Genomic DNA, 18201 nt, shown 5'->3' with positions numbered 1-18201 from the left:
GTGTATTTCTGCCCCCACACACACGTTTATTTATTTACCTTGGGAAATGTGTGTTTGATTTGTGCACATAGGTGCTTTCTCACATGGTTTATGCAGATGTGGGTATTGTGTGTTTTGTACCTTTCTGATACCTTTGGGTGAAAGGGACATGGAATGCCATGCATTGGGCAGGCACACAGTTTTCTGGGTAGTGCATACAGGCAGAGAGATGATCAAATGTGAGCAGGTGCACAATTGTGTCCCTGACACCAGCGCCAGGGGATGGGGAGAGTCCTGAGCCAGGCCTGGGTGTGCTCAGGCTGCCTGGTCTTGAGACACAGATGTGCATGTAGAGTTTTGCCCAAAGGCCCATGTCAGCATTACCCTGTTGGCAAAAGGATGGTCTGTCCTGGTCCTGCCTCCAGCGGGGCCTGGGCCCCACCACAAGGGAGACTGAGGCTGGGGACCCTCACAGAGGAGCCTGGTCTCCTAGTCTCTGGATTTACCTCTGGTCTTTGACCTGCCTACCTTTCGTGATCTCTCAGTGTCTGTCTGTCTCTTATTTGCTCTAGTCGAGGTATACACTGATCCTGCCCACATTAGAGGAGGTGGAGGTTTGCATCTGGTCTGGACTTTAAGAGGTATGGGGGCCAGAGGGAACCTGGTGAGGGGGCCAGGGGAGAGAGCTGGGGAGGCGGTTAGAGACTCTTTAGTGAGTGGGTTCCTAAGGGTCAGAGAGCAGACTAGGAGGAGGTGGCCCAGGCTTCCACTGGAAACCAAAGGCTAACGGAGTCTCAGGGCCTGGCTCACTTCCGCCTTGGGCCCTGCTGGATTGGGGGGCTGAGGCCCTGGTGGCCTGGAGGGTCAGGCCCTCAGTGGATGGGGGCACTTTTTCCAGCCCTTGGAAAAACAAAGAGCAGATCGGGTAGTAAAACAAAAGCAAAGGAGACCTGGAAGCACCTGACAGCCCTAATTCATCACGGCCCAAGTTTTTTCCTGTGTTCCCATTATATTTGTTTGTAAAAGTGGAAATCAATTTTGAAGGTAATTTTCTGGAAAGAATGGAAGGGAGGTGGGAGGGCCGGATAAGGCAGAGATGGTAAAAGGAAAAATTTAGGCCAGGCACAGCCCAGGGGCAGCTCTTGGCAAGGTGAAAGAAAATTGCATATTCAATCTCCATCCATGAATCTCCCTCTCTGCTGCCCGCCTCCTGCTTGAAAACAATGAAGGCTTTTTCCCAACGCTGGGCAGGGCCTCGGTATCAGCCTCACTTTAACTTCAGGGTCATTAATTCCCTGATTATTGAAGGAGAAGAGAGGGTTGCAGCATCGTCAATTCCAAAGGCACACCGCCCCTCCATGTGATCAGGGCCTGGGTGGGGTTGGGGGGGGGGGTGAGCCAGGGTGAGGTGAGGTGTTGTTTCAGAAGAGCACAGGGGTGGGAGGGAGGAAGTGGGGAGCCAACTGGACTGGGGGGGTGCAGGAAGCCAGGAGGAGGGGAGAAGAAGGCAGTCATTACTGCATACCTCTGTTGTGTTGTTATTGCAAATTAAAAGTAGCATGTTCCACTCCGCAGCTATCTTTGGGGAGGGAGGGGCACCGAGGGAGGTGGGGGATCTTATCATTGCTTCTTCAGCAGACCAGCCGTGGTGTCACCGTGTGAGGTGACATTTGAATTTACAATTCCGCTGAGAAAAGCCATTAATTCACAAATTAACATTTCTCCCTCTCCCTCTCTCTTTAACACTCTCTCCCTCTCTCACATGGATGTGCAAGCAATTGAAAAGACAAAGGAAATAGCCTTAAGGAAGAGACTTTACTGCTAGTCTGTCTGTGCTGAGATTGCTCCCCCTGCTTCCAGATAGATAAACCAATTACCTGAGCCGCTCTGCTCCTGGCCGCCCGCGATCACCTCCTTTTGTAGGCTGCCTCCATGGCTGGATTACCCTCGGTGTATCTCATTAATGTAAACCAGGCATGCCCTGGTCACCCGGCTCCCTTCCCCGCTGTCTTTCCGGAGGGACAGTGGGAGGAGTGCTGGTGTCAGAAAAGGCAGGCGAGGAGGACCCCAGGAGAGAGGAGAGACTGCCCCTGGCCAGCTGCCGGGCTCTGGTTCTTTGGGTGTCCATGGCCTGGACCTGCAGTCCTGTTGAGGGGGTCAGCAGGTGAGTTCTCCGTGGCAGGTTTGCACGGGTGGACATTTAGAGGCAGAGGCAGGAGCCAATTCTTTGGGGCCCACAGGGCTGGTTCTCTCTGACCTTTTGGTTCAGAGTCTGGGGGCTTCTGAAAGCAGAGAGGGATCTGAGTGCTCCCTTCATGAAAAGATCTTAGGGATGTTTTGCTGAGTCCGCAGATCTAGGAGGGCCCAGAAGGCAAGGTGAGGTTGCACTATGTTGGGTAAACAAAAGGAGGTTGCACTGATTCCTTAACCTAAAGTCGGTACTTGGGCGCAATTATGTCTTTCTGCCACCAAACCCTTAAAATCACAGCCAAACCCAGCCATCCAGCTCCTTCTTAGAGAAGACCCACCCAGGAGCATGGACCCAGAAGTTCTGGGCTCTCACACCTCTGCAGTGAGCTTACATCATGGGCTGGGCATGGCAGAGCCTTTTTGGCTTTTCCTGTCCTCCAGGCCCCGACCAGGCACTGCAGGAAGACAGATTGGCAGAGGGAAGTCATGCAGAGCTTGAGTTTCTGTAAGGAAAGTGCTTCTGTGGATCATTGCTGGAATGATAGGATTTCACACACACTGCCTGCTACCTAGCACAGGTCACAGACTCTGACCCCCCAGGAGCCAGGTCCTCTGAAAGTTCAGAAACCAGATCTCCATAGAGGGAATCATCCATCCAGACAGGTACCTGACCTTACCTTGCGTGAACAAAGCTCAGCCTATGTTCATTTTCCAACAAATATTCAAAACCTGGCTGCTGTCTATGCAGCCCAAGAGCGAACTAAGGTTCAAAGGTCAGCATTCACTAAGACACACACGCCCCCGAAAAATCCACTTCTGAACACACATTCATTGTTATGAATATATCTTCCTAGTAACCTGGGAAATTAGACCGTTCATACCTAAGCGGGGAATTTTTCTATCATAGTTGGATCGCATATTTTAGCTAAACTCTCGGTAATGTTGGCTACGAGCCTGTTGAACGCCAACCAGGTCATTATACAGAGGTAGGTTTAAAGGTTTTATTAAGACCTTTGCCTTGGGCCCTGTGTACACCTGAACGTACCTTTTTCAGTAGGGAGGAACCAGGGTTTAGCCATGACTGTGTGTAGCTGACGTAGGTGCGTGAATTTGTACATAAATACCTGCAATTATACCAGCGTATGCAGCTGAGTCATTAACCACCTTAGTTTCCCAGCCAGTTCATGCTGCTGTGGATGAAGAGTTACATTTGGTTGTTTGAGGAAGTATGTTAAGGTTTAGCACAAAAGCATGTATTTTTTTTTTGGTAAAGTGTCAAAAAAGTCAGAATGGATAGGTCGACCCCACTCCCCAGGAAAGAATGCACAGACTCGCATTGGAGGGGCTGTGTGCGACCCTCCACCACTGGAAACTGGGGTGGCAGGAGCGCAGTAGGGCACTGGGCAGAGACCTCGGGTCCTCCCACCGCCACATCTGTGTATGCACACCCACCTTGTCAGAATGTCTTCACTTGGTAACTCCCTTCAAGCCCTGCAGGTAGGCATTGTCCTCCTTCCCCCATGGGCAAGGGCACCAAGCAAGAATTCCGCTGCCTCAGCTCTGCCCTTCTCCCTCAGGCGGGGCCATGGAGGGAAGAGCTGGGCCCTGAGGCTGCTCCTCAGGCCCTTCTGCTGGAAGGCTCGCCTCCTCCAGGCACCATCTCCTCTGCAGGCCCACGGGCAGATGAGAAGGCAGGGTCCTAAAGGATCCCTCAGAAAAAGGGTCAGGGAAAAGGCAGCCTGGGAGACGCAGCCCTGCCGCCTGCTAGAGGAATGGGTCCCAGTAAACTCCCAACCATGAGTGTCTGCTCCAGAGGGGCGCTGGGGCCCAGGGAAGCCTCCCCCCAGCCTCCGCCCACCATCACTTGCCTTCCTCAGGGCCCTGGTGGCCAGTAGGGGTCTCTGGGACCCTCCCCATTCTTCCAGGAGGGTTGGGGGAGGGCTGAGAGACCGATCACGAGCCTCAGAGCAGAGTTGCCGCAGAGCCAGTAATTCAAACCATCCTGACCCTTCGGTGAACCCAAACCTGCTGACCTTGACAGCCCCAGACAAGGGAGGCCTCACAGACCTCAACCTGTGTGGAGGCATTGCCTTCTCTCCCTCCCGGCCTCGGAGCCCGTGGCCCAGCCTTCAGGTGGCTCCTCGTTTGGCCGGCCCAGCGAAATGCCAGCATCCCTCCCTCCCCTGGGGTGCCCGCCTGCTTGCCTCAAAGCACCCTTTGTGCTCATTTCCACTGGAGACAGGCGTGTGGGCATCTCACAGGGTCTCTCTGGGGCTAGGCTGAGGCTTTCTCCTTCAGACAGAGCTTTTACAACATGCATGCCTGTCTTCCTCCTGCCCCGACTTCAGCTTTTTCAGGAGCACTAGCCACATTGTGTGTGTGTGTGTGTGTGTGTGTGTGTGTGTGTGTGTGTGTGGTCCGGGTGCACACAGGGGCAGAGATAAAATGTGATCGAGACAGAGCAGACAAGGGGAGGAAAGAAAAGCTGGAGGAAAGCAGCCCCAGGAACCTGCATTAAAGTAAATGCAGTTTATGAAGTTTATGCTTTCCTCCTGGGGAGAGCTGGAATCTGTCCAACAGCCTCTCCAAGCCTGCCAGACAGCTCCCAAAGCAGAAAGTGCAGGCAGGAGTGCGAGCAAGCCAGTGACAGAGGGCAAGATGCACGGACTCTCTTTCTCCCCCTCTCTCTCTGGCTCTCACAGATCCCTCTCAGCCCCAGCAGACGGCAGAGCCTGCGATGAGGGATGCGGATAAGTGTTTGGTAGGAGGGTCCCCGGGTGCTTCCCTGCCCTCTTACTTCCCCACCCCCATCTCCATCACTTGTGCAGTGTGGACCACTGGAGCAACCAGCTTATGGAAGCAGCTCTGGGAGAAGGGCAGTGTGGGTGATCTTGAGGTCCTGGAAAGAAAAGGGACCAAAAAGTGGTCTCCCAGGAACCTGCCTGTATTTCTGATACTGGCGATCCATTTTTCTTTGGCAACTTGGTCTAGACCAATGTAATACCTCGCGGCTACTGAAGACAGCTCTGAAGGAGAAACTTAAGAATCTCTTAAGGAGAAACAATCAGAGACAGTATCTTTTTCTGGGAATTCAAAGGAAATAAATGGTTGACCAGGTAGGCTATGGGAGTGCTCAGAGGGACTGACAAGCAAGCTGGAGTCACTTTCTAGACTCTTCATCATGTGCACAAGCACATGGGTTCATGTGTGTGTTCACTAATAATATGTAAGCAGGCCAGAATCCTTAGCTTTAGAGGAAAGGGGAGTGTGAAGAAAAATGACTGGAAAGGGAACTATATAGCAGAGGCCTTAGCTCTGGCTGGGGAGAGGTGGAGGGGACAGAGGACAACCTCCAGTCTCTTGTCCCTGTGCTTCCTTGACATGCCTGGGCTGAGAATGGGCAAGGGGAGAAGCCTACCCACCCCCCCAACACACACACCTCTTCCTGGGAGCCCCATGTCCCTACTCACGTTCTTCCAGGAGCTGGGACAGAGAAAGACAGCAGAGATGGAGTCACCTGAAGGCAGGAAGTCAAGGAGGAGGGGAAGAGTGGCTAGAAATCGCTGATTGAGGAGGATGCTCTGGGAAGCCAGGAGACCTGAGGCATGGAGCAAAGCAGAAACTGCCCAGGGATGGCTTTTGCCCTTTCTCTCCTCTTTTCTCCCTTTCTCCCTCCCTTCGCATCCTCATCCCTTCCCTCTTGCTTCCACACATCTTTATTGGTTCCGGTAATAGCGTTGATTTGCATGTCAGGCAAAGCCTTGCTCCACACACAAAAAGAAAACCCCAGCCGTGGCGGTGTGGCAGTGTCAGCTCTCGTTGTTGTTCGACAGTGTAAAATTAAATTAATAAAGCCCCCAACACAGGAAAACATAACCGGAAATTAATGGCCTTTACTGTCGCTCTGATGCAGTCATTTGCAACCCTGCTTTCCGCACCAAAGACTTCATAAATGCAAGCAGTTTCTCTAAACAAGCATACTTAGAGCGGCCTGGTATGTAATTTTTCGCCTTGCTTGTGTCCTTTGAGCTAACAAAGCCCCCTTCCCTTCTGGCTCCAGAGAGGTTTCTAACTGATTCTGGCCACAGCTGGAGCCCGGCCCCAGGCAGAAGGCCCCAGCCCTCCTGAGAGCCCAAACAGGACCAAAGGAGGCCTCAGGTCCCACCCAAACAGAACCCCAGCCAGCCCTCCTTCCCCGCCAGCGGCCAGTGAGCCCAGAGCCCCAGCCTCTGCCCACGGCCAACAGGAAGGCACAGCGCATACTCTTGGCCAGGAAAGTTGATCACTGTGGGGAATTCACCCAAATCCACCCCAAACTCACCCCTCCTCTTCCTCTCTGCAGCTGTTCTCTCTCCCACTACCTGTTTGCTCCCCTTCCCCTACCTGTCCCTGCTCACCCTCCTGCTTCTCCATCGGAGGTCACACGCACCATGCTGGCAGTGTGTTGGCAGCGGGAGCCTGTGCACTTCTTTTCTGCAAACTGGAGGCTAACTTATCCAAAACAGGGAAAGTAACTGTACCAGTATCATTCTCTGGGGTTCTAGGTCTCCTCCATATATCCCCCTTCTCCCTAAATGATCATTCAGTCCATCCCTCTGTCCACAGGCATATTTCCCACAAACAGTTTCAGAGAACTGAGATCCTGTGGGATACTGAGAAAGCTTTCACTGACCTCTTTGGGGCTCTCTGTGGGCGGAAGTTCCCACTGTGTTGGGATGTATAAGAGAGGCAAATAACCAAGATGTGTACCTCACAGCACTCACAGTCTTTGGAGAGGCAAGGCTTGCCTAGATCAGACGATAAGCTGTTAATTCAATGCTGAGCCACGTGGCTGAGCGTTCAGTAGGAATCCAGGCAAGTGGCTAGAAGAGCCGGCAGGAAATGGAACTTGAAGCTGGAAATGGCTGAAATATGGAGAGGCTGTCCCTAGGGCTGTCTCCCCCATGGAGGGAGGCCAGTGGCTGGGCTGAGAGTGGTGACAAGGAGGAGTCAGATTCCTAAAGGTCATCTGGTCTTATCTGCCATGCACATAAAACTCTCCGCAGCAGCAGTTCTTCCTGACAGGTCACGGCCCCTGCCTGGACACAGGACCCAGATGGACAGTTGTCACTGGTAGCGACACAGCCTTTGTACTGAGTCAGTGTGGTGGTAAGGGGAGAACATGGGACTTGGGATCTCGATGTCTGGATGTGGGCTTCATCTCTGCTCCTTACTTGCTCTGGCTGATTACATAATCTCTCTGCATCTGTTTCCTCATCTTTAAAACAGATAAGAACACTTACCACACAGAATGGAGGCCAAGATGCGACAGTCCTCTCTCCCCCTCCTCCCTCCCTTCCATTCATTCCATCTGGTTTAATGAGCATCTGAAAAGACACTGGGCTGAGCCCTGGGTGGATTTCAGTTTCTCACATGGTGTGGTCCCTGCACTTAAGGGAGGTCCTTCACCATCCTGGTTACCATCTCTGAATTCATTCTTGACCATTAAAGTCCCTCTTAAATGACCGCTGAACTCTAGAGACAATCTAGCCAAAGCCAAGTACAGTAGAATCCTTGCCATTGTCCATCTGGAGAGTCTACATCCATAATGTAGCCTAAGATTACCTTCGATTTTTTAGCAGCCGTGTCAGACTGAAGCTCATATTGAGTTCGTGGTCAACGAAAACCTCGAGATCTTTTTCACATCAATTGCTATCAAGCCAAGTCTACCCCATTCTGCACTTGTGTAATTGATTTTTTAAAACCCTAAACACAGGGCATTCCATTTATCCCTGTTGAATTTTATCTTGTTGGTTTGGGCTCTTAATTTCACCCGAATAAGATCTTAAGGAGGTCTTCTATGTCATCATCCAAGTAGCTTTTTTTAAAGAGTTATTTTCCTTTAAAATAAAGGAGAGCCACAAGGCACACCAGTAGAGCTGTCCCTCCTGGCTGTTTTAGGAATTATTGAGCCCAACAACCGTCACCCATTTCGCTGTTCTTCATCTTGTTCATAAAGTTTAGAAAGATTTTCTGTGAAATGTTAACATTTGCCATATCTGCCGTGTTTTCTCAATCAGTTAAAAGAATCCAATATAAGTTGTTGAGCAGATTGAATGTCTGCTATGGATAAAGCATAACAGAACTGACTTAACAAAGGTAAACAGGAAGGACGCTGTCCTTGACCTCAAAAACCTTCTAGTCTAGTAGGGAGATAGATAGATAGATAGTGCATACCGTTATACAAGCAGATTGTGATAGATCTATGATCAAAGTATAAAGTGCTAATGATATATGTCAAGAAAGAGGGGTTCAGTTGCTTCTCACCAGGGCAATGGAGGAAGTCTTGGTGGGGCTGGCATTTGACCTAAATAATGATAACTAGTTAGGTTGCTACAGCCTACTCTTGGTGAGTGCATGCAGCCTCCATGGTATCCCTTTTTTCTAATGCCCACAAATTAACTCACGATATGCAGTGTGTGCTGTGCTAAGTCGCTTCAGTCATGTCTGACTTCTTGAGACCCTATGGACCATAGCCCACCAGGCTCCTCTGTCCATGGGATTCTCCAGGCAAGAATACTGGGAGTGGGTTGCCGTGCCCTCCTCCAGGGGATCTTCCCAACCCAGGGATTGGACCCATGACTCTTACGTCTCCTGCATTGGTAGGCAGGTTCTTTACCACTAGTGCCACCTGGGAAGCCCCTGCATGATAATTTCTTCTAAAGATTTCCAGACCCTAATAGTAAATATATTAGAGTGTTGTTTGCATAAGCTTACCTGTCCCCCTTTTTCGCTATGGCATTGATCTTGTCACTGCCTTGCCCTTTCATTGTGACTGCTCAAGGATTATCAACAAAAAATTTAGGATCCTGTCTACCTCACCCCACCACCCTGCCCCACCTGACGGTCCTGATATTTGAGTTATTTGAGCCTGGGAGAGGTAACTCAGTTGAAATGGTGAAGAGTTACGCACCTGGCTCCCGCCTGCCTGGGCATCTCCTGCCGGTCTCATTTTGAGGAGTCTTCTTTGATGGAGAAGACAAAGTCAAGCCAGGGGTTGAGAAGCTCTGCCTTCTCCTTCATTTCTCTCAGTGTTACCTCCTTTCCGAGCACTGAGCCTACGCCTGCCTTCCTTTCTGTTCTTTCTCCAAACGTGGTTGCCAAGGCCCTTTTGTTGTTTCAACTGTTCTGAGCTTTTGTCTTCCTGACAGGCTCCTGCTACTCTCATATCTATCCCTGGTTATGGTCCCCTCCTCCCTCCTGTCCTTTATAAGAAGAAAAAAATAACTGGTCTGATACTAAGTGTGATATATGCTCATTGTAAAAATATTCAGAAGATACAGTCGTTTTTAAAAGAAATTACCCATAATCGCATCACCAAGAGATAACAACTGTTAGAATTTTGGCATATTCTTTACAGTCTTTTTGTCTCCTGTGTGTATATAATTCTTTATATTATGTATAATTATATATATTACATATATATGTATAATTTTTATCAGAATTGGAATGACACTGTACATACAGCTTGCATCTCACTTTTTTCACTTAACATTATATAAGACCATTTTCACATATCATTAAATATTCTTTGAAAACATGATTTTTTTAATGATTGCATAATCTTCCACTGTTCCATGTACATGTCCTTTTAAAATCTAGGCTCATCATATTTTAAAGCTCATTCGTGTGCAGCAACAACGATTTCCCTTAAATGCCCTCTCTTTCCACCCCTCCCCCACTCCCACTCTCTTTACTTTGTCAGGTTGATTATTTGAGCTTGTGGCAGTGGAATTTCATTTTTAGAGCATCCTGTCCTCATGGAATTATATTCCCCTCTAGAATCTCCTGCTGTGGGTGCACACAGCCGTTCTTTCCCTCAAGGCGTAGCAGTTTGCTTTCCTCGAGTCGGATTCTGCCCGAGTCCTCTTCTTTTGCCACTGTCAACTCTAGACATGGTTCTTTTCTTCCCAAATCCCCAGTGCGTCCCTGTGATCAGTTTCCTCTTTCTTGATCAGAATTAAGCAGCCTGGAATACTGGAAAAGGGCATAAGACTGAGAGCTTTCGTTCCTATCCTAAGGATAACTAGCTGTGTGACATGGGAAAATCACCCAACCTTTCTGAGCCTCTTTTTTTTTTTTTTAATCTGTAAGAAGCCATCAGATTAAATTATCTCCATGATACTTTCTAGCTATAAAATGTGATAACACTGAATTCCTATGTGAATTAGTAAAGTCCTATGCTGCTGCTTTTTCCTTCTAAAGGTAAACTGTAAGGCAAGTAAAGAATGAATCAATCTTTGCTTTGGGAATTCTATACTACAAAGCAGCCAGCATTCTTTTATCAGCTACTATGTGTCAGGCTCTGGGCTAGATTTACAAAAATGAAAAAAAGATGGGTCCCTGGCTTTAAAATAGTCACAGTTTAGTGAAGAAAACAAACATCAAAAAAAAAAAACAAACCTTAAGTACATATGGATTCTAAATTTGACTCTGCCACTTACTGTCTGGAACGAGTGCTTTAGAGCGAGTTGCCCAACCTCGCTAGCTCTCAGTTTCTCCAGGTTATGAGCTCAGCTGCCAGAGGCATGTCCCCTGGGTTGCTTCTGCCTCCTCCTTCACTAGTTAGCTATGTAACCTTAGGAAAGTTCCTGAACCTCTGCACTTCCATTTCCTTACCTACAAAATGGAGATAATAATAGAAGCTTCCTGCTTTAAGTTCTGGTAAAAATGAAATGAGTTAATATATGTAAACTTCTTAGATGAGTGCCCAATATATAGTAAGCACTTAATGTTAGCTGCTGTTATTGTAAGGATTAAATCATTGGATTATGTTAGGCTTAGTGTCTGGTACCATAATAGGAATTGGATCGATTTTAGTTATTATTATTTCTACAATAGAGGTTTGGATAGATGTTTGTTGGAACGCAGAGAACAGAGAAGTGAATCCTGCTGAGGTAGGAGTTAGCAACCCTCTGGTGTTCATCTGAGGAAAGAGTCTAGAAAAGCTCGAGAGACGTGGCCAAGGACATATAGCAGGTGAGGGATAAAAGTAGAATTTCAGCCCAGCAAGATGTTACTCCTAGTCCAGTATTATGTTAGGACCACATATGTAGTTCATGTCCCCAGAGACACATGGGTGTAAATTGGCACAGTAAGACTGAGGTCAGGCAGGCAGGTAGCCACCCCCTGTCTTCCACCCTGTCCTGAACACATGGAGTGTTGAGAAGCAGAGCCTGGTCACAATTAGCAGGTTTGCCAGGGCTGGAAGGCTGGGCAGAAGCTGTTGTTGCTCAGAGCCAAAGCTTCGGGCCAGGTTTCCAAGGGCTTCTTTATGCTTTCCTCTTGAACTTGGCTTGGGGTGCCTGGCCAGGGCAGTCCCACGGATTGTCTAGTATTAATATAAGGACGAGAGGCCATGGTTCCAGAATGTCATCCCACCTCCCTGGACAGTGTTTATTTACATCAGCGCCTTCTCCCACCTGGTCCTTGCAGCCCCTTCCCAGCATGTGGCACTCCGCTCTCCTGCTTTCTCCTTCCTTTCTGGTCTCCTGCCCTTCTCTCCTCACCCCCTCATCCCCTTCCTTTTCCTTCCTCCTTCCCACTCGCCTCTCCATTCTCTGAATCCTCGCTCTTCTCCCAGTCTGGAGAGCAGCCTGATTCTTCAGCATCTCTGACCTCTCTCCCAGCCCTCCATCAGAGGGGAGGCCAGGGTGGCAGCCCAGACCTCTGGTCCTGGCCGCTGTGGGGGTGGGGCCGGGGCTGCACAGGCGGGCTGCCCTGAATGACAAGCGGGGATATTGATCGCGTTCTGAACTCAGCCCAGCCGATAGAAGGTAATTAATGACTCCATTTGCCTCAGTACCGAGGAGAACAATTGAGTTTGAAACTGCAACAACTGGCAGCTGGGGAGACTGGGGGTGGCCTGGGGGTGAACCCCGCAGAGGAAGAAGGTGGTGTGAGAGGAGCTAAGGCAGAGAGAGGGGGGTAGAGGCCACCAATCAGAATGGGATGCAGCAAAGAGCCCCCACCTGGACCCAGTACCCTTGATCGCTCCTGCTCCCCAAATCCCCTAGAGGCCGAGGTCCATGACTTAGTGTCCCCACTTCCTCCACACTTTTCTCTTTTCTTCCTGTATCACTTTTCCAGGTCATTTTTAGTCTACAGGTGAAGTAAGGCTTACTTTCCCTGAGCTTGCTTCTTGTTAGCTGTGTGATCACACACGTTTTTTACTCTCCTTCAGCTTATTTCTCCGTTTGTAACATTAGACTAATGGTATCTCTTCTGCAAGTGTTCTGTGGGGGATTAGGGATAATGTGTGGAAAGCACCTGGAGCCTGCCTCATGCAGAGTTAGTGCTCAGTAAATGGCTGTGATGATGATCTTTGACAAGGAAAACAAATCTGATAGAGTGGAGAGAGCCTTAGAGTCAGACGTTCTTGAGTTCAAATCCAGCCTTTGGCTACTTTCTAGTTAGGAGATGTTGAACAAATAATTTTTGCCTCTCATCTGAAAAAATGAGACTAGTGATAGTAAATACCTCATAAAATTGAATGGATTAATGCGTGTATGTGGAAGCCCTGATGTTGTCAGTTTCCCTATAGATGGGTAGACATGTGTATTTGGGTTAATTTGACATTAATATACTTCTTTGCTATCCTTTAAAAGAATTCCTCTCAAATGCCTGATTCCTACTTCCTTGGGTTCAGTGGACAGCCCCTGTTCATTCCACATTGACTTTGATGAACCGTGGTGCTTTCTAACCAAGGAAATGGCATAATTTTATTCTGTCTATTACCATCACCCCCACCTACATTGGGGAATTCAGGTACAGTGTCAACACAAAAGGAAGACAGAACTCTTGTGTTTTGTCCCTTGTCTCGAGCCCTCATCCCTAATATGTGGTGATCAGTGCCTGCCCTCCTCCCTAAGATTCTGAGACCTCACTGGCCAGCCCTATTCATGGTTGGCCAGCCAGAGGGATCTGGCCTGGGATCAGAGGGGCGGGAGGTAGGGCTATGTTCCCAGGCAGTCCAGGAATGGATGGGGAGTGACAAGGCTAAGTGAATGAGAAGATAACACCTTTTTTGTTGAGGAGTAAAAGTCATTTTTATTAATGATTCTCGAAGTGGTATGTGCTTCTTGTACAAAGCCTGGATCATATGGAAAAACTTAGATGAGAAGTAAAGCATTTGCTCATGATCAGGGAGTAATCACTGTTACCCTGTGGGTGGCTCTCCTGGTCAAGGTGATCTTTGGTTTTACAATTCTCTTCTTTTGCATGGAGTTCAGGGCCCCACTGCTGGAGCCCTACTTGTGGGCTGGACCGGCAGATACTGCTACTCGTTGCTGCTCAGGCCACAACTGTCCACAGGGACTTTCCGTGTGCCAGGCTCCCTGGTAGAGCCTGGTAGATATGCCCTTGATCTAGCCATTTATCCTTGTTTAACCTGCACTTCAGTTACTCTGAACCTTAGTTTCCTCACCAGTAAAAAGTGAAAGTTGCTCAGTGGTGTCCGACTCTTTGCGACCCCATGGACCCCATGGAGTAGCCCACCAGGCTCCTCCTTCCATGGAATTCTCCAGGCAAGAATGCTGGGGTGGACAGACGTTCCCTTCTCCAGAGGATCTTCCAAACCCAGGTCTCCCGCATTGCAGGCGGATTCTCTACCATCTGAGCCACCAGTAAAAAGCATATTATAATCCCTAGCTATCTTAGAGAGTAGTTGCTGCTGCTACTGCTGCTAAATCGCTTCAGTCTTGTCCGACTCTGTGCGACCCCATAGATGGCAGCCCACCAGGCTCCCCCGTCCCTGGGATTCTCCAGGAAAGAACACTGGAGTGGGTTGCCATTGCCTTCTCCTAGAGAGTAGTTAGGAAGCCCAAATAACATAAGATCTACGAAAGCTTTCTGTTAACTGCTAGGCAAATATGAAGCGGTCAGAGAAGACAATACAAGCCTTTGTTCCCTTTGAAAGAATAATCTGCGTCAAAGTTTTAACTCAGCAGTTTGTTTAATTAATTTATTTATATGCTGTCTCCTTCTGGAAAAGACTTACGGGAGCTCACTCTCCTTCAGATATGCTATGGCTCATGCCAGAGTGGACAAGGCACTTGGAATGGGCTCCAGTTCTGAGAGTCCTGTTGCCTCGTAGTGTGACCTTGGACATCACCTCCCCTCCCCCACCTCACTGCCCACCCTGCTGGGTTTTATTACCTTAAAATGAGGAGTTTGGACCAAGTGTCCCCTCATCATTCTTCATACAGTCTGGGCTCAGCAGCTCATAGGCTGTAGCTTCAGTGTAGGGAGGGTGCAAATCAGGAAAGGGGGGACCCTGGGAGGGACACAGCGTCCTCGATGGGGTCAGGGGCCCCTCAGCTGGGTCTCCTGGGTTTGGAACCTGGGCAGCAGAGTGAAGTGATGTGGAGGGCAGGCTTTGGGTTCAAACAGACCCGAATTCAAATCCCAACTCATTTACCAGCTGCATGGCCTTGGATAAGCCACTTAACCTCTCTGCCTCGGTTTCCTTTTTTAAAAAATGTTTTTATTTTTGGCTGTGCTGGGTCTTCGTTGCTGCTGCTTGCAGGCTTTCTCTGATTGTGGTGTGTGGGCTTCTCACTGAGGTGGCTTCTCTCGTTGCTGAGCACCAACTCTACAGTGCAGGCTCAGTCGTTGTGGCTCACAAGCTTAGTCTCCCTGCGGCAAGTGGCATCTTCCTGGACCAGGGATCGAACTCGTGTCCTCTGCATTGGCAGATGGATTCTTAACCACTGGACTACCAGAGAAGTCCCATCCTTATCTTTAAAAGAGGTATCACAGCATCTACCTCACAGGTTGTTGGGAGGATCAGATGGAGGGTTAAATGGAACAAGCTGTCAGTGCTGTGAGCTGCTAATGGATGGTGGCTGAGCAGGGACAGCAGAACAGGGCTGAACCCTCCACATACAAGTGCAGGGTGTCCCCTCGGGGGAGGGGGCAAGGTTACTAAACCTTCAGCAACCACATTTTCCAACCTCAATCTGAAAGTGGGGCCTGAGAGTGGGAAAGGATATTGGAAATCAGAATTGCTCCAGAAAGCCCAGGACATGTGGCATCATACTCCTGCCCTCCTCTTGGAGCCCTGACAAGACTTGGGCCGGTTTTACCATCAAGATGAAGGTTGAGGGCCCACTGTGTCATTTAGGGAAGGACTTCCCTGGAACCAGAAATGAGCAGGTAGACCCGCTTTATCCCACACCTTATGACCAGAGCCGAGGTGCGGGGAGTCCAACGTAAGGGCCGTCTCTGGGCCCTGTTCTCAAGCAGCCTCTGCCGGCTGCCTTAGACGGCATCTGCAGCTCCGAGGTCAAGTTTCACTCTTAACTGGGAACACAGCGTGCTCTGTTTCTTGGACAGAGGTACTGTAGGTAGGCAGGAAGGTGTTGGTGTGAGTGGGAAGGGACCACAGTTGATGCTATTGGAAGTTAACAAGCAGTGGAGCAGGTGAGGAATGTGTGTGAGTCGATGCAGGGGCCTGTTGTGGGCTTCTCACACCCTCTGACACCTGGGGCTGCATGGGACTTGCCTGACAAGTGACTGGATGTCCTGGGATGCCAAGTCTGCCAGGTGGCTGGTTCAGAGACCTTCTGCCAGGGGTCTGGCTTTGAATGCTACTCAGGATAGCCTCATTCACTCATTCATTCATTGAGTACCAACTCTGTGCCCAGCACCGTGCCTGGCACTGCAGCTATAGAGACGTACTAGTCATGATTCCTGCCTATGGGGAGCTCCCAGCCTGGCTCCTTAGCAAGGTGGATGCTGTCTAATCACTTTCTTTCTTGCTCACTCTTCAGCCCAGATCAAGACTCGCTTCTGCCTCTTCCTCCATGTTCGCCCCAGAGAGCTGTCCAGTGCTTGGGCCTGGCAGTGTCTCCTAGCCCAGCCCCACCCCTCCCCGATGCCACCTCTGAGACTCCACCCTTGGGAAGGCCCACCCGGGCCCTCTTTCTCCACATCCTGAGGATGCACCCCCGCCAGTGGGAGGCACAGGCAATGGCTTTGTGTTCTCTTCCTTTTCAATTCTCTTCTTCCATGGTCTCTGTTCTTCCTCTACTCTCTTCTTCTTTCCTCCTCTGCCCTCTACCCTCCAGCCCCACCCTGATCCGGGTCCTGGGCTGTGCTCCCCATCTGGATCCTCGAGCTTCCAGGAAAGCAGAGCCAGCTGGGCTCATTCCTACAGCAAGTGGGCAAATGCCCTCAGCACAGCCTATGCTTCTCTAGGCATCTGCTGCGGGAAGCTTCTTCCCTTTCTTCCTCTCTTTCTTTCTGCCCTGTCTGTCTCTGGCTTTCCTCCTTCACCGAGCTTCCTCCGCCTTGGACCTCTGAGTCCAGGCCTCCTTGCCTGCCTCCCTTCCCCACCCTTCCTCCTGCCTTTGCTCCCGCCTCCCTTCTCTAGCCGAGGGAAGGGTACCACCCTGGTCTCTGGGGAGAGCCTGTGAGAGCCTGTGGGCCCGCGGGCTGACCCGGGGGGCACTGCCTCCCTGTCCCCCACCAGTAATGCCACTGTCCTCTCCCTGCCCCTGCGACTTTCCACCCTGTTCCCCACAACTTTCTTTGTGCTCCTCCGCCATTCATCACAACTGCTGCCTTTCCCATTCCCTATCACCTTCCTTCTCCTTTGGGGGGTCTCCTCAAGCCTTTGGCAGCCTCATGCCTCCATCACCCTGGTTTGCTTTTCTGCCCTTCTGGCACCTTCTGTCTCTTCCCCACCCCACCCCCCTTCCCTCTTCCCTTCTCCCCGTTCCCAGTCTCCCCACCACCTCTTCCAGGAGCAGCCTTCCTTTCACCTTTCTTTCCTCCCTCCCTCCCCTTCCTGTGGCTGCCTCTGTAACCTGTCTTATCACCAGGGCCTGAGTATACGAAAAAAAATAAATAAATAAAAAGGTCAGTGAGTGGAGGGAGCAGCAATAACCCCTAAAACAGTACTATCAGTGGAACATGATTGATCAATTGAATTCCATAGCGGCTGAAAAATGTGGGATTAAGTAGTGTATTATACGCACAATGAGTTGAGGCATGATGTTCATTTCAAGTTCATTTCGCCGGCCTCTGCCACCAGATCAGGCAATCAATAGGGGCAGCAGATATCATATATCACCTCTCTGCGGGCTGGGGAGAGAGCACCATAATCTCTCGCAAATTTAGAGTGACAGATTTGTCAAGATCTGAAGGGCCCCTGAATAAATGAAGGAAAAGAGACTCCTCCAGCCAGTGACCTAAGGACAAAGCTTCAGTTCAGCCCCTACACACACACACACACACACACACACACACCCGGGCTGAGCCAAGCCACACACAGGCATATACACAAATCTACAGAGAGGCATAGTATGAGTCTCACTACACATAGCACACACCCATGCATATAGCATGTGAGGCTGTGTTCACAGACAAATGCACTTGACTCCCCAGGACCCATGGGTGACACTGGAGTAACCACACACAAAGACACTCACTGTCTCCCTCTGCCGTGACAGAAAGGCTTCCCAAAAAGGTAGGACTCCAGCAACAGAGGATTAGACACAATGAAACATGCAGATATTAATGGCTCCAAGGGGTGGCCTTAGGATGATGGCACGGCCTTGAAAGAGAAGCAGGCACAGGAGGAACATAGGGATGTGGGCTCACACTCCCTGTGCAGTCACACCTGTACACACACACCTTTTCAGAAAGGTTCTTGTGCTGTCACTTATACATACCCAGACGCTTATCTGGATGTGTATATGTGTGCAAATGCATGCATATACACAGAAGATACACAAAAGGGGAAAATAAATATGTCACCACCTGACTCAGATAGAGAGAAGCACACACTCCCTCTAAGACAGAAAATCATCCCAGAGGCTTACACAGAAAAAACACACGTTTTGTGGCCTTAGGAACACAGGAAACAGAAATATCATTCATGTTGTCCCTGTGTCTGTCTGTCTACCTCAGACATCATCCTGGTCTCCATTTCTCTCTCTTTCACACACACACATACAACACACTTTCTTTGCTTTCCCACCCCCTCCA

The 18201-nt window shown here is 49.8% G+C and overlaps 1 protein-coding gene across 11 annotated transcripts in view; it reads left to right on the top strand.

The window, feature by feature from the left end:
• The window catches only part of PAX2 (paired box 2), a 90322-nt gene that overhangs the window by 48971 nt on the left and 23150 nt on the right, over window positions 1-18201 (top strand). For 7 of the 11 annotated variants that reach the window (XM_027528659.1, XM_027528655.1, XM_027528656.1 and 4 more), the window contains one exon: window positions 552-620. The exons of the other annotated variants lie outside the window; for them this stretch is intronic. In XM_027528659.1, the coding sequence (XP_027384460.1) occupies window positions 552-620 (69 nt within the window). The remainder of the gene's footprint in view (window positions 1-551; window positions 621-18201) is intronic. 11 annotated transcript variants of the gene reach the window in all.

This window comes from Bos indicus x Bos taurus, chromosome 26, assembly GCF_003369695.1.
Source record: "Bos indicus x Bos taurus breed Angus x Brahman F1 hybrid chromosome 26, Bos_hybrid_MaternalHap_v2.0, whole genome shotgun sequence".
Classification (NCBI taxonomy): Eukaryota; Metazoa; Chordata; class Mammalia; order Artiodactyla; family Bovidae; genus Bos; species Bos indicus x Bos taurus.
This window is presented reverse-complemented; position numbering and strand designations above follow the sequence as displayed.